General features: G+C 31.1%; 1 protein-coding gene across 2 annotated transcripts in view; it reads left to right on the top strand.

Moving 5' to 3' along the window:
• LOC111027791 (potassium voltage-gated channel subfamily KQT member 1) overlaps positions 1–24,556 on the top strand; it is a 234,949-nt gene that overhangs the window by 58,542 nt on the left and 151,851 nt on the right. The window contains exons 3-4 of one of the 2 annotated variants that reach the window (XM_022306222.1): positions 15,912–16,055; positions 19,021–19,179. In XM_022306222.1, the coding sequence (XP_022161914.1) occupies positions 15,977–16,055; positions 19,021–19,179 (238 nt within the window). In that variant the 5' untranslated portion in view covers positions 15,912–15,976. The remainder of the gene's footprint in view (positions 1–15,911; positions 16,056–19,020; positions 19,180–24,556) is intronic. The other variant, XM_022306223.1, reaches the window with a different exon arrangement.

Here is a 24,556-nt window from a genome sequence, read left to right as displayed (position 1 = left end):
TAAACTTCTTTTGTTGTTTTTTACATTAAGAAATATATTACGGAACGATAAAAAAAAAAACTTAAGTAAAATATTTTTATCCATACTTATCAAAGTTTTACCAAAAGCGTCGTAATGCCTTTTTAAGTTTAGTATCAGAACTTGCGGTAGTCTACGAAATTAATAGATATGTTTCCATTATTTCTCAATCAACATGAAGTTCACACCGCGGGCGTTGTATGGATATCGAATAACTTGAAAATGAAAATCAATTTAGAAATGCATTCACCGCAAGCATACATATTTAATTTTTATGAAAGTACCTAGACTAGTTATTAATTATTATAGACCACAAAACAAACAGGAGAATTCGCTCTACTGTATAGTAGGTAATCAAGGGAATTTCATCATCATAAAGTATGTCACTGTGTTAGTTGTATTAAATTTGAATTCAATGACGACAAATTATTGCATACGAAAAACGATTCTGACGGAGATGATCGGTCAGTCATTATTCCAAAGGGTATTTTATTATACATTTATAATGCTTATGACCTTTTTTTTAAACATAATTTTTATAAGTCAAATTTGTGTCAAAAGTTGTGGAATGAGCTTAATTGATAAAATAATAAAATAAATAATAAAATAAAATGAACACATATCCCTGCCTCTCGATGGAAATACTTTGTAATGATTCATGAGATATTTATAAATAATAATGATCTATATATTGTTTATTTTAAAAAAACCAGGGATTTTGATCCCCCAAATGAAAATTTTTATAATTTTTGCTATTGGAAAATACCTTTAAAATAAAATTTAGTCTGCTAATGTTGTACTCCTAAAAGTAATGATGACAAAAAAATGATACTTTTAGGTACATATCATCGTAAAACCAATACTCAGTAATTCCTGCTCTCAGTATCTCATAACTACCTTCAACATTTTACTTGCCCTAAAAATTTTCTATCCAGATAACTACCCTTTTTACTCTCTTAACAATGGTTTGGTTATAACGATGGTAATTTTTCAATTTTCTTTACTTTTTACTATTTGTGGATGGTTGATTGGATTTTTGGTTTATTATTATAATAATACTGTTTAAATATAATAAATATGGTTTTTTGATCTTTATAGAACTCATAGAGTAATATTACTCTATGATAGAACTATAAGAATGAACCCTATTGCGGATGGTACTATTGTCAAATTTGAGCGACAGTGACGTTATGAATTAATAATGAGCAAACCTATTAAACAGCTGGTTAAATTGTCAAATTGTATTAAAACTTTTATTATTCTCTCCTCTCGTATTTTTGTGGTATTGTGATTTTTGTGTATTTTTTAACCGCCCCAAGTAAATTTGGAATAGCTGTAACATTTCCTTTAACATTTCTCTTCTATCTATTTTTTTTCATTGAAATTTTGAGAATTTTTTTTTTGATTCAGGGACCCAGACCTATTAGATATATGTATGTTATATTTATTCACTTATTACATATTATTATGTTCGTATAAAATGATTTTCTTAAAGAAGTTTTCTTGTTTTTGCAAGCATTAAATGTATTGTTTGTTGCATCGAGAAACTTTGGAACATGTAAAATAGTTCTATAGTTAAAAAGTCAATTAAAACTAATCTTATTTATAGTTTAATAACTTTCATATATTTGAATGCTTACAGGGATTTAAATTCAAGTATGTGCGTACAAGATAACACTTGAGCTTTTTTTTAAATATTAATATAATATTATAGTAGGTGTATCAAAGAAAAAAAGTTTAGCATAATAATTAGACGATAATGTAAATATAAGATTTAAAATAATACACTCGTAAAGTTGATCTATCTTCGGGAAACGACTCAATAATAATACTCTTTTTGTGGACGTAACCTATTTTGTAATCTCGTTTTGCCATTAAAAAAAAAAAATCAAACGAATGAAATAATCGTAATTCTAAAGGAATAATACTTAAGATTAATACTATTTGAAATCGTGCGACGAATAGAATGCTTCCTTAAACAGACACGTTAATTTTTTTTCTCTCTGTGTCTGAAAATTCGTCTTGTGATCCTGCAGTTATTGTGTGTTCGAAGCTTTGGTGAAAAAAAAAAACACATAAAGATGAAAAAGAGCAACGTTATGCCTGAGATGACGACAACTCATCCTCATCCACGTTCTTCGCTTTCAAGGAGACACTATTGCGCGGTATTATCGTGTCTCGTTTGCGTCATATTTAAATCTCAACCGTTCGTCGCGAGTGCCACTATACCCTACGGCACATGTACACGTGCGTACATTCACGATATACAAGTCATCTCGATGTGGAGAGAGAAAAGTCTCCACCGTGTCGACACCCTCACGATTTATTTACTCATAAATATGTATATTTTCTTTTTCAAGTCCGCGCGGCTGCGGCGCCGCAGGTCGACTTGACGATGACGGAAGGAACGATACTTCCGTTCTTAATGTGTACATACGGCCGCGGCGTGTGAATGTTATTCATAATATGTGACTTGTATACCCCGCTAGAGTGGATTGATAGCAGGGGCGGAGCTAGAAATTAATCAATGGGGGGGAGGGTAATTAAAATGTATCCAACAGATGCTGTTCATACTTAATAGCAAATCCTTTAATATCACCATTCTTTTGGGTAGTGGATACGGTATTATCGTTATAACGATATGTAATGATGAATATAACTAGGTAGTATTTCTCAAGAGTCACAATGTAATAAATTTGAATATCATAAGCTCAATGGGGGGGGGGGGGTATTTACTCTATTACCTCACCCCCTTGGATCCTCCACTGATTTATAGTATAGTATACGAAAATACCGGGTTATGGAAACTATTCGATCCAGAATATCACTGGTACAATGGGGCTTGATTTTAATATTTTTCTAACCGATATTTTGAGAGTGCTAATCGCATTAGGCTATTATATTGGAACTGGTTAAAATGCGTAATCCGAAACAGAAACGTATGCATTTCTACTAGGAACCGGACCGGAAGAAAATCCCAGAGGTTCCTGTCCCTTTGTAATCGGCGCGGTATACGACCGAGTTTCGGCGGGCTGTGACGTGACGATCGTTGGCCCGGTGTGATCGGGAAAGGTATATACCGCACAGTATATCTGTGGCTTATGCACGGGGACGGATGGGTGTGCGATGGGTTGGGATCGGGGGAGGCGAGACGCGAGGTCCTTTCGGTGTGATGAATGGCTCGTTAAAATAATAATGTGAGTGACGTCTCGCCGAGGGCCGCGGGAGAGCCGTTGCGCTGCCGCCGCCGCCGGTCGAGCACACACAACGCATTAATCACGTGGCAACGATTATTGTTTTACTACGGTGGCGGCAGCGCGACGGGTCGTTTTCGGTTGAAATTGGGTAGTTTTGAAGTTATGCAAACGGTTCTTGTTTAATAAGTAGGTAATAATGCACACCGCCAAAGGTCGTAGGTATGACGTGTACAATTGCGGCCGCGGCAATTGATCACACCGCTGTACAACAACAGTAGGGTAGTTTGCCCACGAGCAACATTCTTCTCCGTGGTGCCGCTATTATTGTAATGTGCTACACGACACTGTCCGCGTAGAATATAGCACAACATTATAGGCTATTCGACACCGGACAAAGTTTAGAATGTTTTCTATCGGTAGACGAGCGGCGAATAACTAGAGCTGCAGACGCGAGCTAGAACGAATAGTATACGAATTCGCTCAATTCGGTTTGTGGAACATTTAGTAGTAGTTTGGACTGTTCGGAGTTGTATTAGAGGATTCACGGCGGCTTTTGCACACGCATAATAATATGGCGGCAAATGATAATAATATAATGCGATATCGCGTGTATATGTCCTCTGCTCGACCGGGCGTAAATCTCCAACGAGTGAGTCTTCGATAGATATTGATTGCGCCGTATCTAAGTTGTGTGTCGACAAATTTCTACTTGGGATCGGATCGACCGATGACACCGTTTCGAAATCCGGCTAGTGTCTGATATTTCAAAACAACGGCACGCAAGTAACGCCTGTAATCTCGATACCAACGCGTTGACGTAGTACATACGTATATTGTATACCTCGATATATCTGTGTGACTATATTGACTATAGGTCGGTAGGTATAAATAATAATAAATATTACTACGGAAACCGAAGCTCGGAGAGTCGGCGGTAACCGTTTTGAGAAATGTAGGTTTTCCCAGACGACGGCTTATATGGATTGCTGGTTGCCGTAATCGATGAGTCTCCGTAAAGTCGGCGGTGTGCGATTTAATTTTTTGTTTTGGCAACTCTCGGTTCCTTTATGACACGACATATTCGCGTAAAATACCGACAATTGATTGTAGCGGATTTTTGGCTATCGTCCACTCGATATTTAATAGTGCCAATTTATTTGCAGGTCGAGTTAATCAAACCTTAAGAGTATTTTTTTCGACCAAGTAATCATTTGGATAAAAGAAGGTATCAAAGGTATCAAATTTTATAGCATGAAACTATAGGTTTTATGTATAGTTAATGAGTGCAGTTGTGGAAAATCGAACAGCGTCTTATTTTTTCTCTGGTTGCAAATCTCTGTAAGGGCAAAGGCTCCAAACCCGTTGCCAACAATTAATAGCCCGAATAAACGAAATGTATTGATGATACTTCGTGCCGAAGTCATACATAATATGTGTTTAAACTGCATGTGTCTAATTGTTAAGTAAAAGTTTTTAAGCTTTAGAGGTTAACTTAATCGAAATACAGTTTACCTGTATCCTAACAGTCGATGCCTCGAATACTTGATTAGAAGTGAGAGCAGTGGTATATTCGTTATGAGGGCCTTATGACTTATGAAGAGTGGTGTTATTTGGCCAGTGTAAGAAATGTATTGCTGCAGATGGTTTGAAGTTTCCTTTTCCCAAAGTGTATTAAATTATTACTAACTATGGTTTATTGTTTTGAGGAAAAATAAATTCGATTTCAGTACATTAATTTTGTATGCGTAGGTTATTTTGCCGAAAAACTTGTGTCATAAATCATTAATAACGAAATAGAAAATCGCAAATCAAAAGTTACCACCTACATATTGATTATATAGTTTCTATAGGTAGCTAGATCTCCAGAGTGTAGTACCTCTGAGGGTCACGTAGGAAGTACTGTGTTTGTATTCAAAACAAAATTCACTGCCAATCTCAATTTCCTTGAGGGATGTGTTATTATTTTTATTTTCTGAGGAATACTTTTATTTTTATCAAATGTATCAACCTGCTGAAATATAGAGTTCTAAAGTATAAATTTAAATTTCATAATTAAGTATTAAAACGTTAACAGAATATATTAAAATTATGTATACCTAATTTATACTGCATTTTTATATTTTATTTGTATAATCGTACATAATAGTTTCCGTGGCCACCATTTTCGAGTTTTTAAAATTTATTTTGGGACCATATAAAATTCTACTGACACATTGTAAATACACCGCTGCTCACACTTTAGGAACCGCTGATCTAGACATTTATTTTGTTTTATATTCGTAACATAATAATCGTAATTTAAATCAAAAATTATCATCGTTTGTTATTTTGGTACCTAACACTCCGTATTAGTCCATCCATTGATAAATTGTAATTTTATAACTTTGAACTGCAGACTGTAGTATCGTCCAAAATCTGTACATTTGATCATTATGACGACCGCATTCCAAATGTAATCTAGAGTGAACTGAATAATTGCTAACGTTAGACATTTAAAAATAATTCCTGGCAGGGCGTAGTGCAAATAGACATATTATCCTAAATTATAAACTAAATAACACATACTAGCATATTAAAAGTGATTTATTATTTTTTAGAGTTTTTTGGAGCATCCATCTAAATGGTGTTTATGAGTTACTGGTTTTCAGTAATTATTTATTAAACATAATTGAGACATTGAGTAGTACAACTGATTACATCATAATATAGTTACATAGTAATATTTCACATTTATTCCTAGAGTCTAATTGTTCGACAATAACAGTAATCGAGTATCAGTCATATTTTATCCCATGTATTATAATAATTCATATTAAAAGTAAACCACAATATTGCTGTGGTCAAAATCCGTACAATGAGCTATTATTAAATTTTACATTTTATTTGTTATTCATGTGATATACATATAATTAATATAGTTATAGAAATCATCTTATTGTTTTAAAAACTTCAATATTGAAAAAAAACAATACCACTCGACGATTTCAAACAACGGTGGCGTAGATTTAACTACAGTGTTATAGAAAACGACCAGAGTCTACAACCGTACTCACGGTCTAAAACGAAGGGTTGTTTTTGGTGGGGTGGGGGGCAGGAAGTTCAGGGCCCGCGAGAAGTTATCCCGTTTTGCAATTATGCAAATTGTTTGCAAACCATCTACGGGTCGTGGTTTGACTCAGTACTCAAACCGTTTGAGGACTCGAGTGTCAGGTACAATATGCATGCAGTTGTGCGCCCATAAAATAGCCGAAATCTCCGCGATATCTCCGTTGCCAAGCTTCGAACGGAAGATTTAGAGAGAAACGACTGATGGTCCGGTGTCGGGCCTCATCGGTAGACGATAAACTAGTACCGCAACGAATTGGCCAGACAGAGGGTATAAACAAATATATATAGGTCAGATACAACCCATATATATGTATTAAAGGTAACCTATCAACCCTTCCAGCCAACGATTGGGAAATCGAAGTACGATACGTCCAAGCGGTATTGGTCTAGGTCTTATTGTTTGACGTTTGGTGGTCGGGTTCAAAGGTCCCACAATAATAATATATTACTTTCGCGTGTACTCGCGACAGACGCATGCATTGGTATTTTTCTGCGTGTGTGTGTTACGAAAGTATAATCAGATTTTTTTGATTTTTTTTTTTCAATCGCATTGGTAGTAAAAAATAAATAAGTTAATATAGTTTCGGTTAACTACAAGATAGAGACACTCTTCTAAAAATAATATCATTAAGATGAAAATGTTAAACCAATTAGCGAGTTAGCGAAACTTATGTTTTTCTGTAAATTATAATACCGTTCATTGAAATATAACAATAACATTATTTTTTGAAATTTAGATGGTTAGATTAAAATGCAATTGTAAAGAAGGGTCATTTAAAAATATATAAAGACTTTATTGTGTAACCTCGACCAGCTTATATACTACCTATACATTTAAGACTGTAGATTATATAGTTAAATTAATACAAAAAATATTCTCATTCAGTATTAGTAAAACGTTAACTATATTGTTCTAACCAAATCCTATTGAATTCTTAGTTTTGTTAGATTTTTCAGTTTATCGATTATTATTATTATTATTATTATTATTAACACGAGCTTTGCAATTCTACTTTTTTTTCTTTGTAAATTACGCATATTCGTGGTAGGTTGTACTCAATATCTGATCTTTTGATTACCTATACACACGAATGTGGCACAAGAAAACGATTTTTTTATATTCCGGCCGAATTTATAATACGTTTTTGTAAGTAATCAAATATAATACTTATTTCTTTTTAATGTGTTTTATAATTTAAGTTTTTGGTACACACGTTATTTAAGTTTCAAACATGAGTTCTATATAGCATACAGTGACACGACGATCACAGGCTGTAACTTCGAATGATATAATAATTTTTGAACTTTGTTTAGCTAAGTAGTTAATACCTAGTTCTTACAAAAGGAACCGTTTGATTACTCAAACCAGAGTTTATAAACATTATTAAAAATAGTAATTTACACTTTTCAAAATAAAAATTGAGTGACTTTAAACCAGAAAGTGACACGACTCGGTTGGTAATACTTTAAAAATATGAAATTAATTTCGTCCCTATTGAACCACAAACCCATATGATTGATTATTGAGGTTTCAAATTCTAGAACTAACTCATGTAATATTATATACACACTTATCCTCCTGCAACCATACAATACTGCAGTAAAATTACATAAAAATAAGTGTAGGTAAGTAGGCAAAATATTAATAGTTAGATCGTCGCTTTGTTGAAAACTAAGCTATACCCACCGATGATTTACAATTTCGAAGTACATTAACGTCAAATTAAAGATGTCTCGGATATGATTGTATTTTATTTAATTTTTGTCAACGTATATTTTTAATTCGTAATATCAAGGATCAAGGTACAAACTATTTCATTTTTTTTGTTTATATTTTATCAAACATAGTTTTTAAAAACTATTTCATTTTTTTTGTATATCAACAAACTTTAACAATACTCTCGGACAATACGAACGAGAGTTTTGTCATATTGTTATGCCTATGATAGACTGTTGCAATAACGACCTTAAATGGGAGTGCAGCGAGCCCTTTACAGCACAAGATTTATTGTGATATAATAATAACTACCTATATTTATTTAAGAACGATATATTATCATGTCAAAGTCGATAACATTTGAGGTTAATACGCCAAATGCTTTTTAAATTTCTCTCGGTAACTTTTCATCATTAATAATTTGTCCGTTTACAATGAGGAATCGATAGCAAAGCGTTTATTAAGCACCATCTCATATCATAGTAAATTGTTTTGAACATCAGATACATTTTTTTCGGGATGAATCGACTAAATCTTTTGATTTATATCGCAACGTTTTTCGTTTTGAGGAGCTGTCTTGTATATTTCCGCTATCGCTTTTGTTTGTTTTTCAATGGTCTAAAGTCTGTACAAAATGCAAAAATTCCTACAATACCATGACTACCACTAGAGGGGGTGTTTTCAGGTCCAACCACTAAATAAGTAGGTCTTCATTACGCATTTGCGTGCTTTTTACCTAAATACCTAAATTGAACATGGTTATAATATTAATCAGTTTGTTGGGCAGCAATTTTAGGAACTACAATGTAAGTGTACACCAAATCAAGGTATAAGTAATAACAGCTTAGAGTTTATTGTACCACCCACCCCCCCATTTACAAAATCTCTGGTAGGAGAATGGCGAATACTTCACAACTATATTATTATCAGCTCGACGCAATAATTGGCGTTGAATAACGTTCAGTGTTTTACTCGAAAATTATTTTTATAGTTATTGTTATTATCATTATCATCACATTATCAGTCATTGTAACTATCATAATCGTCATCGGTACCGATATAAAAGTTGATGTGTTGTTCGGGCAAGCATGTAATGGTAAAAACACACGTTTCTTTCTAATTTGAACGGTTTCGTGTTTTTATATATTTTGTAACTAACTATAAATCAGCTACAAATATTGAGGTCACAAGTTGAGCACTTAGAAAAATGTGTGGGGACATAGGCATGTCTCTAAACTTTGAATGTGGGTACTCAAAAATTTTTATGAAAATATTCTGTTCCAGATTATAAAATTAAAAACGTAGTTTGCTATTAAAAAACCTAGAGATGATGAATGGATTTAAGAGATTCAATTTTCTAGAAATAATGAATGTCGCCTTAAAAATAATTATGCAGCCTCTCTATATAATATATTGTCCGATGGAAATATATAAAAACGAATTATTAAACGCAATACCACTGATCGCAGTACAATCATTGTGGGATTCCACCATATATTATTTTGAATTAATATATTTTACATTCAATGTCAAACAACTCGTAATAACCGAACTTCACACGACGACACAGTTGCAGATCGGAAGTGGCCGCCGCCGCGCCGGTTCGTCTTGACGTCACGGAGGGGGATCGCATGCTGACTGGGCAGTTTGCGAGAATAATTTCGTTTTTTACAGCCCGTTGTTGTTATCAAAATAATTGCCAAAAGATAATTTATATTATAATATCTGCGTTACAAGTGCCAAACGGGTTAAATAACATTCAGTAAAAAGAACACGAAATTACACGAAAGTATAATAATTATATGATATTATAATGCATACCGATCGGTGGATGAAATGCAAAGTGTTGCGTGATACGTTGAACTTCCGTGACAGTTCCGTCGTATGGAAATTATCATATTTACGTGTATTATGTACGTACATTGTTCGCAACAATATTGCGGAGTAGGTTCTAAATAATAAACCCATTGCCACAGTGGAGGTAATTTATTTGTGTCGGGTCGGAGACACGTGGGGCCTACGCCATGCGCGCGTACTGTTAGCCAGTAAAGGTGATGGATTGCAAAAAAAAAAAAAATGAAAAGAAATTTACGGTTTTAATAAGGATTCGCATTTAAAAAGTAGTGGCAATGCGCAATAAGATGCGTATTATAATAACCGCGAAAGAATAAGATTCAAACTCTCGCTATAAAACCGCGTTTAATTGAGTTTGTAATTACAATGTTGCACGATCGTTGAAGACACATTTACATAATTACAAAAGCGTTCGTGTACAACAATTGGATATTTATATGTTGACCTTTAATAAGTGAAATGTACCGTTAAACATTACGTTCAGTTTTTCGCGTTAATATTCGGAACGAAAATGTGTACGTAACCCGGGTGGTGTAAATAGTAATTCCAATTTTTTGATTGCAAGAGACAAAAAAAAGCTATTAAAGCGAAAATGTGTCACTGCAGTGCACAATCTATCTTAGATTCGTTGCAGCACCAGATGAAAGTCATCTATACATAATATATTATATACGTGAATGTGTATGCTGATATTTATAAAGTTTGTGGTCTTGGAACTACTTTATTTTATTTTATTGGTTATTGGGACAAAATATTAAAGTCAATATATCCAATGGATATAAAAGCCAAGGACCAGAAAATTCAAATTTATAACAATTTAAAATTAGTCGATTATTATAAAAAGTACCTAACTGTTACATTGTTCTTATAAATTATAAATAATCAACACATTGTAAAAATATTTCAATTATTTAAGATTGTCTAAAGGTTTGGAGACGTTTTACTCACCTTGCAAAAATCAAAATATTTTTTATACAGTTGAGAATGTTAGAATTACTTCTCTGTCGTGAGTATATCTTTGAGTAACAAGAAGTATATTGAAAATGTTTTGAATGCAATAGGAAATATGATAAGGGAATATTAGAATATTTTTTTATGAAATTATTGGCACTTGTCACAAGTTTTAAAATTAAATATTTTTTTAAATGTAATTTTTATTGAAATTTGAAATAGAGTAATTTATTTTTCATTATAATTTAAAATATATTATTGGCAATCACGACTGACAACCATACTCAAACAATGGAACTATCATTAATATTTGTATAAACAGTTAATTATTTTTGTTTTTAAACTTGGAGCTTATTTCCAACTCGTTGGATTTTTACCATTCAATTTTGGATATTTTGACTTGGATCTTTGGTGCATATTTTTACCTCTCTCGCCTAACCTACACGTCTATTACTTTTTGAAATATAAATTAAACTATATTGATGCCCATTAGGTATTCCAATAGGTACGTAGTTGTCTACCTAGACGTTTTAAAGTTATGTTATTCAGGATGTGATGGCCGCTGTAGAGGAGGGTCGGGCAGGTAGTTGAAGAGTTTGAGTGCATTTCGGTATTACGCTCATAACATTATATAACTTAACCTTTTTACAAACGATCCAACGACCGTCTTGTCTTGCACGGTCCGTTTATAAAGCATATGCGTTACGCGTTAAGTATAGCACACTAAAAGTGGAGGCTCACGCCATATATTTTACTGTCTAATTAAACACAAGACGGCGGCGTTCACATTTGAAACCAGCCCGCGGGTCTCGTGCGAATAACGCGTATAAAGTATCTCTATACTTGCGCAAATAATAACATCGCAGCAGGTAATGGTTTTATTGCGATCGTAGGTATAATAATAATAATAATAATAATAATAATTATATCGTCTCTCGTCAATAATAACGATCACAACAATAATCTTCGGACGCGATGGCCGAAAAGAATTCTAATCATTTGCCCGCGGACGGCGTTGTCCCGCGCGCACGTCGCTCGCTCCCGCGGCTACTCCACCACGCGGACACCGCAAGACAAATGTACCGTGATTAGAACTCCTCCGGGACCAATTTTCAGAGGATTTCAAGTCGTTTATCACCCCGCTCGCGGTCCCTAACATATTATAAAATATATGATATTGGTGTGGTGGCCGGGCGACTATTAGCGCCGTGAAATGCGCCTTTCGCCGCTAGCTCAACTTTGGGAATGATTTATGTCGTTCGCAAGGCACATCGAAATGGCCGAGGACCGGTAAGCGCTTTCGTCAGAAAAATCCGACCGTTTCCCGCGGCGGAGGAGGCGTTCGGTTACATTCGGACCCAATTAATAATAATATCCGTATGTGGTGGGTACCTATATATGACCATTATTGGTTACAAATACTAGGATTTGTATTGTGCGTGTTATAAGTGACAAATGAAAAATAAAATCCTGGAAGTCCTTAGATGTAGACAGGTACACTATATTATTACAATCTACAATCCACACGTGATGAAACACGCATAATATTGTGTCGGCGAGACTGACCATGCGAGTAAACCGAATAAATGACCTGAAAAACTAACAAAAAGATAAAAAAATATTTGTCGATCGCTCCACAAACTGAAATATTTTGTTGCTTACCTGTAAAGCGACAGTGATAAATAATTTACTATTTAGTCAGTTTTTTTACATGCGAAATCGGTAAAAATGTTTTTGTTAAACTGTACCTATATATCATTTTTAATTTATATGGAAAGAAAACATTGAAATTATTAAAGGTAACAGATTAGTATCGTTTGTACCATGATTAAACTATAATTATAATACGGTTTCTCAAACGGACATTTTTAACTGAAAACTCTTTCTTAAGGAATGCATAATTTTTTATTATACATATTTATAGTAAAATTACATAAATTCCAACTCTAAATTTGAGTAATGTATTATGTACCTAAATTTGGATTACACAAATAAATAAATAAAAAAATTCAAAATCTTAGACATAAAATATAAATATTATATAACCTATCTCTATATATAAAAATGAATCCCTATTTGATATTAATATTACTGATTTTGATAAAATTTAAACCTGTTTTAAACAGAAAAATTTCATCAAAAAGAATATTATTTAATGTATAATGAACAACAAATGGTAAATTATTAGAATAATAAACACTTTTTTGTAATATTTTTTTATTAATTATACCAATTGGAATTCAATATTCATAATTAAAAAGGGACAGCGTCTATCGGGTCAACAAGGACAGGTTATTCAAAAGGACTTCATATTTGTATTGCCTAGGACAGAGTACCATGTGTTGTTTATTATATATTAAATAATATTCTTTTTTATGACATTTTTCTGTCTAAAACAAGTTTACATTTTATCGAAATTCGTTATTCAAAAATATTTTATAATTCATACTTAACTACTTTATTTTATTTTATTCTAGCTCCTGGAAGTAATTAGATATTTATAGAATGGTAATGCATTATCAAATTGAAAATCGAACTATATTTCATTTTATTTATGATACGAATTCAATTGTATTAAAAGATAAACCTCATTATGAATTATGATATCAGTCTTATAACTTATCATACTGACCGTAATATAATAATTAATAATTCCAAACACACTATTTTAATTTAATATGACTAATTTATTGTGTTACTATGTTTCAATGTATTATATCTATAGGATTTAAAACCATAGGTAAAAATTATCGCTAGGAGCGGTAGCCACAGTTTTTTTTCCTTTTCTGCTACGCTGGGGCTTGATTTAAGTAACTTAATACCCGAGGAATAATAACATTTTAAAAAATGGCTTAGATATAAAACGCCTGCATATAAATAGTTTTTTTACTCTTAAGTCTTGATTTAATGTTTTGTCCCATTTGGTAAACGAAACGAAACAAAAACTATTTCTATTTTACTCATGCAAGTATTTAAAAGCACAACATTTAATAAAAAAAATACAAAATTATAATAAAATCATTACTTTAATTATTTCTACGTATTTATATATAAATACTTTTGCATATAAAACAAAGTATGTAAAAAATTAAATTTTAATTAGAACTTAAAAGAATGTGGTATTAACTATAAATCTTTTTGTTTATCTTAGTTACATAAATTCTATATTGATTTAGATTATAATTTGTTTTACTTGATGTTCATATTTTTCTAGAAAAATTAGGGGGAAAAATGTTACCTTTTAAAAATTAATAATGTGCTTATCCGAGTAATACAGTTTAAGGTTGGTATTTTGTATATTTTGATCACGCAGTGACCTGTATACATGGACGTTTTATTTGAATTTAAGAGGGTAATAAGGAACAGCGGCAAACCGTTTTGTCTTAATTATAGGTACATTTGTTTTTCTGTAAAAATAATTCGTATCGAACGTTGGATTTCCCGGATACAGTTATTTAATGCTAACATTTGACATTATTCGTCATTTGTATTTTCAATTCCAATTATGATTGTTGATTAATAATAATATTAATAATTATAATTTCAAAAGCTATATTGATTTTATTATACGGTTTCAATCAGTGAAAGTGTTTACGTAATCGTTCTAGTGTGTTATTTTGGTTAGGATTATTTATAAATATACAAATGTCAAAGTAGCTTATTTATCACTAAAAAAATCTAGTATGGTATGATTTTTTTTTATTACGATATACATTAAAATTAACTTTGTTCAATCAGTTTTTGTATAGCTTTAAATTTGGCGAGAAGTGAATAGAATAGTTGAAAATTATTTATTTTATGGGTAGGTAATGGATTATTATTGTTGCGCAGCTATATATTTTTTTAAAGTTTTATATGTGATGAGATTTAAATCATTGTAATCATCATATCATTAAAATAATAAAATGTAATTTTTATTGCTTGAAAGTGTACGCCAAAGTTTTTATACCCGTATATAAAATCTATTGTTTTAAAAAAAATGACACGAAATGTTTCAAAACAAAATAGATACCAAAAACATTTTTATATATTCTTAGTTGCACGTTGTGTTTTTTCTAAATTTGATTAAAAAAATTAAAAAAAAAAATTGTGCTGTATATTTGTGTACTACTTAACAGTTTTTAACATTTTACTATAAATATTATATCGATTTCAATCTCACAAACTTTATATTCATAAGTATAAACCTTGTTTATTTATAATAAATTTGACATCACTTTAACTAATAAACGATTGAAATCGCATGCTACACATACGATTAGCCAGTAGGTACCTACTATAAGTATACGATTTATTTCGTACGTTGCATTAACTCAACTCACAATCATTATAGAGTGTCTTACGTCCCAAGGGTGCCATTATGTATCTCTATTTGTCAAGTGTCCACAATATTATTGATAAATTACAGTGATCAAAAATGCTAATCGAAAAATGTACAGTTTATATTTATAATCAGTATATATAATATTATATTATTGTAAATATTATAAAGCACAATTATTATTATAATAAGTATTATAAATAAGTTTTGGAATGTTTAAAATTTTAACAACTGTCATATCAAATCAACTTAATTGATGCTGGTCGACTTTTCGTTTAGTTTCTATCAATCCTATGGTTATTGAACCTACCATATGTCACCTACCCATATTTCGTTGAAAACCTATGATTTTTTTTCTGAAGGAACATTAAATTAAATGTGATGTTTGTATTACTTATTCTTATTTCTCATTCAGGGTGGGAATATAACCTAGAATATCATTTCTGTTTTTATATATTATTCCATGGTAGCAGAATACTGCAAATCGAAATCAGAAATACTATATTTATTTTAATTTCTAAGATAAGTTGCGATCAGGGCGAGTTTGAACAGATCAAAGGTGAGTTAAGTTTCGGACAAGTTTTGATTTTTTTGTGCGATTACTGCTACAGCAAAACAGTCATTAGTCGCTTTTGAAATAATCGTACTCGCGAGCGTTGTTTGCGATCACTACACATTTATAATTAATATTATGTTGCTCGTCGACAATACATTGTGTGCTGCAATGATGGAATTTATGTTGCAGATGAATCGGAGACGGAAGGTGACGGCTGGTGAATTATGATTTGACTCCAGACTGCTGTGCCAACGATGAAAGATGGAGTCGTTATGGATCCCGTCGTTCTGGAAGAGGCTCAGCAGCTACTGTCACCAGCTTCTTGGACCAAAGGTATAACGGCATTTCAAATTTCCACTGTTTGTTTTCATAAGTAACTGATAAATACACACATAATAATATGTATTATAATAATATAATACGTGTACGTCCGACACGTATTGATCGCAATGCACATTTTGACACTGCACTTCAAACAACACTGTTTGTCAGACAAACGTGAGATTTATCGCAATAAATTGCATCTAATTATGTTCAACGGGTTCGAGCGGACGACGTTTCGGAGACGAATTTTGTTTAATGGAATTACCTTGTATTCGCATCACGATTTAAATTATACAACAATCAAGCTCACTCTCGAACCGTCTCTCTTTCCTATTTTTATTTTTTAATTCACGGCTGGAAACATTTTCATTAAGTCTGATGCGCATTAGCTATTCGTCTTGGTGCCACTGTTAAGAACCAGAATATAAATTGTTTTACACTCACACACATACTGCAATGCGACAAATCGTTTAGGCCGTTGGAACACGATAAATGACATATTATTTTTATAAACAGTTTTGTTTGAATGCAAAAAAATATAAACGATAATAATAATAATAATAATAATAATAACAATAATAATGGAAACAATGCTTTTGTTCCTTCCGTTGCAGACGTACTGTATCGTTTTTGTTTTTCTAGAACAATAAATTATATTTCCAAAGAAAAATCCGTATATTTGCCTTTTATGTTTTAATTATTATTTTTTAACCTTTGTACACAGTGGTACACTAGACATGTTTAGTGTTTACCGTTCAATTATACTTTTCTTTTACTATTTTTTTTTTTTTTTTTGGGGAATGGACTTGTGTTTTCAACATACAATCTAAATTAAACTAGAGCCAATTGGGTAATATCAAGAAGAGGATGGCTCTCAGCCAGGGTTTTTTTTAATAACATTTTTTTAATTGAAAATCAAATGCAGTACGCAACAGTTCAGTGGACGGGGGACATAATAGTTTTAAAGTCATTCGCATCCCTGACATTTGATTTATCAAAACTTTATTGAAACCATAGAAGATAGAACCTGTAATAGTACACCGATAAAAGTAAACTAACCATAAATTAATTTCAAATAAAAGTACTAAAACTGTAAATATTTATTGATATTGTAGTGTCCGTATAAAATGGTGGTGACCATAAATCATGTATTACACACTTATATAAAAAATATACTTTTCTATACTTGCATAAACAACGTGTCTAGAAAGTTTTTGAAATAGTCGGGTGAAACTTTCGCCGTCCCTATCAGTTTAAAATACATGAATTCATTTTAAATGCTAATTAAAACAAGAACACATTTCATGCCGGTAAAGGAATACATATTTTGTTCCGATCGTCATAGAATATTGTCACCATGTCCATCATAAATCATTACTTGTACTCGGATGAATCGTTTTGAACTGATCGATTCAGTTGCCGGAAGTGGTTTATAAAACCTTTAAACTCAGATGGAAGTACCTACTGCAGATTCGTTCAAGAAGCGCGATCGTAAAAATGAATATATATTGTTTAAGTTATCTTGACATTATTTCACACGATGCATTATATGCCACCCGTCCACGAATGCAAGCAGTGGCGTAATTGAAAAAAACGAGGAGGAAGTTGTTTTTTTTTTTTTGAAATTAATACCTTTCCCCCTCGGCCCTCACCCACACACAATTTATTTTATTTGACTAGAAAAAGTACAGACATCAATTTTAAAGCAAATAATCTCTTTCTTTATTCAAGCCCCGAGAAGCGTCGGCTATCTAAACCGTTTTCCTACATATCAGGTTGAAGTGTAGCAAATTATATAAAATCAATACACAATGTTATGCAATAATATGCGAAATGAACTAGAGGGTTTGAGTAGTTTATTTAAATGTTCATTATTCTACAATAATAAACTACAGAAAAATATGTGAGTGGATAGAATCACGACTAAACTAATATTAAAATCTAAGGTAAAACGTACACCATACGTGTACTTATGCTTCTCTGTTATGGGCTAGGTACCAAATAAGCTAAATATCTTATACACTCAGGCAAATACCAGCTCTTGGCCGACGTTTAACTCTAGTATTTACAACGTATAGCCATAAATTGTGTACAATATCTTTGATATTTCAAAGGGTTCTAATAATATTTATAGTGAAAATATAACTTTGTAAATACATATATATATATAATAGTTTTGCTAATTTTAAATTGAAATATAAAGAACTCATATTATTTTAATGAACAATTTATAATTTAAATGACAGTTTACTGTTTTACTGTTTTCTTTAAGGCTATTTGCTACAAACTTACCAATAATTGTATCCAAGTCAATAATGTCAAACATTGAATTTGTAGTATACGGCTATTATAATGCTCAAACTGTCCATTGTTGTTCTTTAATAATTCTTTAGGCAAGGAAATTATCTTTTGTTCGCAGCGACATTTGTCTGTTTAGTCAAACATATTTTTACTATTTTAGTTTAATTTATACATCCCGCTTCACTTGATGAATGGTATTAATTTAATCTTTTTCCAATATATCAAAGGTCAAGGGATCTATGAAGAATATATTATTATTGTCAACGGTATCTAGAATAGTCTAAAAGTAATAGTTTTAGGCTAGAATTTCAACAGATTCAATAATAAATTCTAATAATTGATACAGTAATTGTATAGGCTTCATAAAATAATATATTCTATGAAATAATGTTTGATACTGCATATTAATTTAAATTGATTAAAAATATCTAGTTAAAAAAAATTAAACCTTTATTCCTTATCCACCACCATAAGTAAACTTTTTGGATGCGATTTCCTCATTTATCTTTCATCGAAATTACGCCGCTGGTCGTAAACATCGTAATTGTATTACCTTTAATAAATAAATTAATAATGTACAATAACTGTTCCAATATATTGAATTTGTGCAGTGTAGAAAATGTACTCTGACAGTTGTATGCGTGTCGAGACTACAGGTTGGTTGGTTTTACAGGGGATATTTGTCCTAAGAATGCCAGAAAACGTTACAATGTCACCATACTAGAACTGAACCCGGTCGTGGGTCGCGATGACATCGTCGTGGACCACTGCCGGAGGAGAGAGAGCAGTACCAGTAGCGGTGGTGTTAATGACCCGTTGCAATCGTCCTGCAGTGAGTGCACCGACTGGTCATATAACGAAATCAAATTTACAGCCTGCTCCCAAATTATATATTATATATAATTATAGATTATAGATATGTATATACATGTAAAAGTATTAACATTAAACGTGTAGTAAATTATATTTCCTATACTGGCTGTAGAACGATAATATAGACCTAATTAACTCGAAGGACTCGTCGATTCGGCCAATATAATATAATATAATTATTATTATGTTATACAGAACGATTCGACGCGTATTCAATTAAAATTACCCGAGTGAAAAGTAATAAGCATAGAACCACTCCGGCCATTCTGTATATTGTATAATATACCTAATTTCTAATTCACTACTTTTTCCGTGACTTCGGCCTTCAAGACCATGTCGTCCAACAAATTTGTTTCCAGGTTTTTCTATCCGATGATGACTTCTTCCAATCCATCCATGGTCTCCCTTTTTCTACGTCTTTTTGACTCTATCTTCCCATCTTAGTGGGGGTGACCTTCTACAGTGCAAGGGGGGGGGGGAGGGCACAAACAAAATATTCAAATTATACAGAGTAAGTTATTAGTTATAACTCATGTGTTCCATCTCAAAATAATGTCATCATTTATAACCAAATAACCAAGATACATGTGTTTGATAGATGTATAACATTTGATTAGTAAGGGAGTTCATATTATACTCTCGCAGTAGTAACAAAGTATAAAATACTGTAATTTGAAGGATGTTCCCCCTTAAATACAGCCCGGCTTGATATTAAACCTGATAGTAATAGCTTTGTTAAGCCAAAATAATATTAGTTGGCAGCTGGGATTCTCGATCTTATTCCCATACCTATATCCTTTAAATATCTTTGATATCACTATTATATTTATTTACCTATATATAATGTAAAATATAGTTTAGTTATTAGTTTTTATATTATATGTAAAAATAGTCACTCCACCCCTTTCTGCTTCGTGCTGGGAAAACAATATTAGTAATATCTCAGGAAATATAATTAATTAATTATTTGTGGAACAAAACCCTATTTTATAATTATCATTAATTATCATAATATTTGTTTAACAAGAAAAAAAAATCCCTTATATTTTCTGGTTAACGATAAAATTATCACCCCGTACGTCTGTATTACAAATGTTCCGTACATCCCCAGTGGCATACCATATCACTTTTATGACCCAGTTAAACGAGTGTATTATAATTTATAGTTGATATGTACGAAATGATAATATATTATATTATAATATTATAATATAAATTATAGACGTCCAATCGTATAAAACGCGTTAAAATCCCGCAAGCGAAATCAACGAGGGAAATAAAATCGAACCACAAACTGTCATCACTCATCAGTGATTTATTTTAAATCGATTGAAATTCACCATAATTATATTTCCACAAACGTCGGATTTGACGAACGATCTCGGTACTTAACAGTCCCTGCACGTCCATATTATCATATTTTTTACTGCGTCTCATATCGGTACGATGATTTTAAGGGTAAAAAAATATAACGTATGAGTAAATGGCGGTGAAAGGGTTACTTCTACTGTATTAAATGTTCTGTTAGATAACTAAAGGTTTGTCTCATGTCTCGGAATGGAAGTAAAAATGTAATGTTCGTTTGACTTTGTTGTTCGTCAATAGTATTAGTCTCTGTTGAATCCACAAGTATAAGGTTAAACATGTTTTATTTTACATCAACATTATTAAACATCTGACTAATTGCTCTACCAAAGTAGAATTTTGCACTATAAACATCTAAGTACATATTATATAGACTAATGAATAATGAATATTACAGAGTAATACTCCAAGCACCCCTCATATAATGATGCATTAATTCAAATTCTGATGTTTGGCATTTTTAAGTGAATTTAAGCACAATTTTTTAATATACATAAAGTTTATATGACATTTAATGATTGTCCTGTTTCGATAAAAATTTAAAAAAACAAACCATGAATAATTATATAAAATGCATGGTGATTAAAAAAATGTATCAATTAACATTAATATGTAAGCAATTTATAATTGTTATAATTGTTTGAGTGTAAAAAACAATTTACAACACAGAAAAATATATTTATTATTTTAAATTTCACGTAGACTAATTATTGAGGATTATTATACTTAGTATTTCAAGTTAATAATTTAGAAACGAATCGTTGTAATTTTGAATTAAGTACATTAAAATTCACGTGATTAATAATTTACAGTAAATAGTAAATACAGTGGTTTAATTTGAAAATAAAAAAATATATATTCACGGGTATCAATCCGTACATAAAATAATCTGAGTATCTAAAAATTTGGTATTTAAATATACTTTAAAATTCCAAAAGTAAGGATTTAAATACATTTATTATTAAAGGATAAAAAGGGATTCTTCGTGACTCATCTTGTGTACTATATTATTACAATATATTATACAGCCTGATTTATTTCATTAGCTTTATTGTTTTTTTCAGCTAAACAACTAAGTGTTATTCTCCAATAACAACTAAAATATTTTGTATAACTTGCACTCAATACAAAATGTATTTGATGGACTTTATCATATTATTTTATTATGTCTGTGTAATATGCATAATATATTAATTTGAGGTTTTTAGTGTATGGTCATAGAAGTAGATATTATGAACATCTTGTCTGCCCTAAAGCGATCAATTAATATATTTATTTTCAGCACAAGCTTACCATGTATTTAAGTTAAAAAAAATGTATCATAGTTTTCCCTCAAATATACTGACTCAGTGTCACAGATTACGCCTTGTACACTTTGATTTGAACAATTATTTTCTTGTAACACGGCGCATTATGTAGGCAATTTAACAGCAATAAACATAAAGTATTATATTCTAGACTATTCGCTTTGTTAGTAAGTTTAATATTGTCATCTACATGTGCATTACAGCATTCGAAATTCAGTGATACAACTAACAATTATGGACCCTTCATACAATGTCGTAATTTGAGAAGCGAACATCTCAGTTCGTATTAATATACTAACCACCTACAAAATATACGAAATGACAAAAAACATGAAAACACATTTAAATAGTTTTAATTGAACTTTTTTCTTCAGTCGTTTACTGAACCTTTTATTTCATAATATTGTGTTGTTTTATATTTTATATTCGCAATTGAATAGTCTGTTTAAGAATGTTTTTTTGTCTTACGATTTTTTGAAAAATAAACTTGTGATGGAATATTAATAAAAAACACAATTATATATAATAATTGTAAACTATACTTTGTATAGAATTATCGGATATGAATTGAACAAATTCAATTAAGTAGAAATAGGTAATATGTAAGTGCTTACACAGTCAAACAGAAAGTAACAAAAATAAATAATCACCCAGTTATTAACAACCGTATTTATTTGTTATTTTTGTAAATGGATTTTTTTTTTAAATTTAAGATTGTCAGTTAATTTAGCTCTAGATTATGTAAAATTAAGTTATCGTTAGAAATTCAATAATTATACTTATCCATAAACTAAATGACCGATATATATCATCTTTGACTGTGACTTAATGTGGATTGCCTCTTTCTTATACAAACATTTTGGTTCTACAGTGGTTATTGTATATTCTATAAAAAAGCCTAATTATTTTAAACAGATTTAACCATGTTAAAAGCATATTATTCATGGGAATACGATATTATCCGATAAATTCATTAGTATAGTATTCAATTAGTCTATTATAGTAATAATTTATAATTAGGTAAATATAAAATTAGTGTATCCACGGCTATGTATGCCGGAAAATAACCAAGATGATGAAAATTGACAAAACAATATGAATACATTACATTTTGTACAGTTATGGTATTATTAGTATAATCTTTTTTTACCATTCATTAAAATTATAGTTTTAATTAGTGGAATTAAATTGAATGTACGTATCATTGTAAGAGTGAAGTTGATTAACTAAAAAAAAAACTTAATACGAACAAAAGTAGTAAAGATAACGACTAATTATATACTTACTTTGTATGTTTTTAGGAATTAAAAAACTCGCTAATGATAATAATACATTATTAATTAATTTATGTTGTACGTCGTTAATGAGATCACATCATTCGTTGGTGTACGTTATTTCGATAGCACATTTCCAGGCTTTTAGCTCAAAACATCATCTACACCGCATATATACGCATATAGTGGACATCGCTTTTGAATCATTTGAATAGTTTATTATTATTATTTTATTTTTTTATTGTGGCCCAAGATAACATACTTATATTTATATAGATAGGATTAATTAAAAAATAGTAAATATATAAAAATAAGTTAAATGAATAAATACAAAATAAATGAAATTAATAATATATTATATCAGCCAATGAGTCCTGACCTAACCAGGTATAATGGATGCATACAGTTGGCTCGTTTCACCTCACCCTCACGTTAAGGCACTGCACCTCCACACGGTAAAAAAAAAGCCAAACGAAAAAAAATTGATTTTAAACTGGGACCGACTGTACAATTATATTATATACTTATATGGCGGTTTATTTTTCCTCCGTCGTATCCCCCACCATAGTCGTTGTATCGAAACGACTGACCGACGGATAATCGGAGCGTCCCTTTTAAAATATACATAATATTATATTATAATAGGCGCTTGAATAAATTATGAATGATGCATTGTATATTTGTATGAGAACACTGTGGTCACATATTTTAACAATAATAATAATAATAATAATAATAATAATAATATATCATAAATATAATATATCATACGAGCTTAAATGGTCTTTAGGCATTCATCGAGCGACGTGTGTCGAAGCGTTGATGATTTCGATACCCAGCTATCGGGCGAATGGGGGTACTACGGTCAGTGGTTAATACCGGTCACCTCATTATCCAATAAACCAGTGCATCTAAAATTTTGTTGACCATAATATTCAAAAAGGTCAAGAATGATACCAAAAACGTACTCTTATCAGAACGATATTATCGAAAGTTATTTTCCATCCTTCAAATGGTGTTCACTTTTGGGTTTTAGAGTTGATTATTGGAAAAAAAAAATGCCTTGCAATGCCAATTTATGATAAATTTATACTTAATAGATGTATTCATAAAACAAAATATGGAGATTATGGTTATATATTCAAATCATGAAATTGTACAGTATTATGGTTTATTGATTAAAAATATTTTATAATTATTTGTTAAAATTCGAAATACCGAGCAATGTATATAATACTATATGGGGAGGGGCTTGATAATCAATGATTAAACTCATTATTTTCAATCGATATTTGTTTTCTATGATTAGAACACTTAGTTTAAACATTTAAAAAAAACAATTTTTACCTATCACTTGTATTAAAACTTTTAAAAGAAAAAAAATTAGATT

This window comes from Myzus persicae, unplaced genomic scaffold (assembly GCF_001856785.1).
Source record: "Myzus persicae strain clone G006 unplaced genomic scaffold, MPER_G0061.0, whole genome shotgun sequence".
NCBI classification, from domain to species: Eukaryota; Metazoa; Arthropoda; class Insecta; order Hemiptera; family Aphididae; genus Myzus; species Myzus persicae.
The sequence above is the reverse complement of the archived record's forward strand: the minus strand, read 5'-3'. Positions and strand labels throughout refer to the sequence as shown.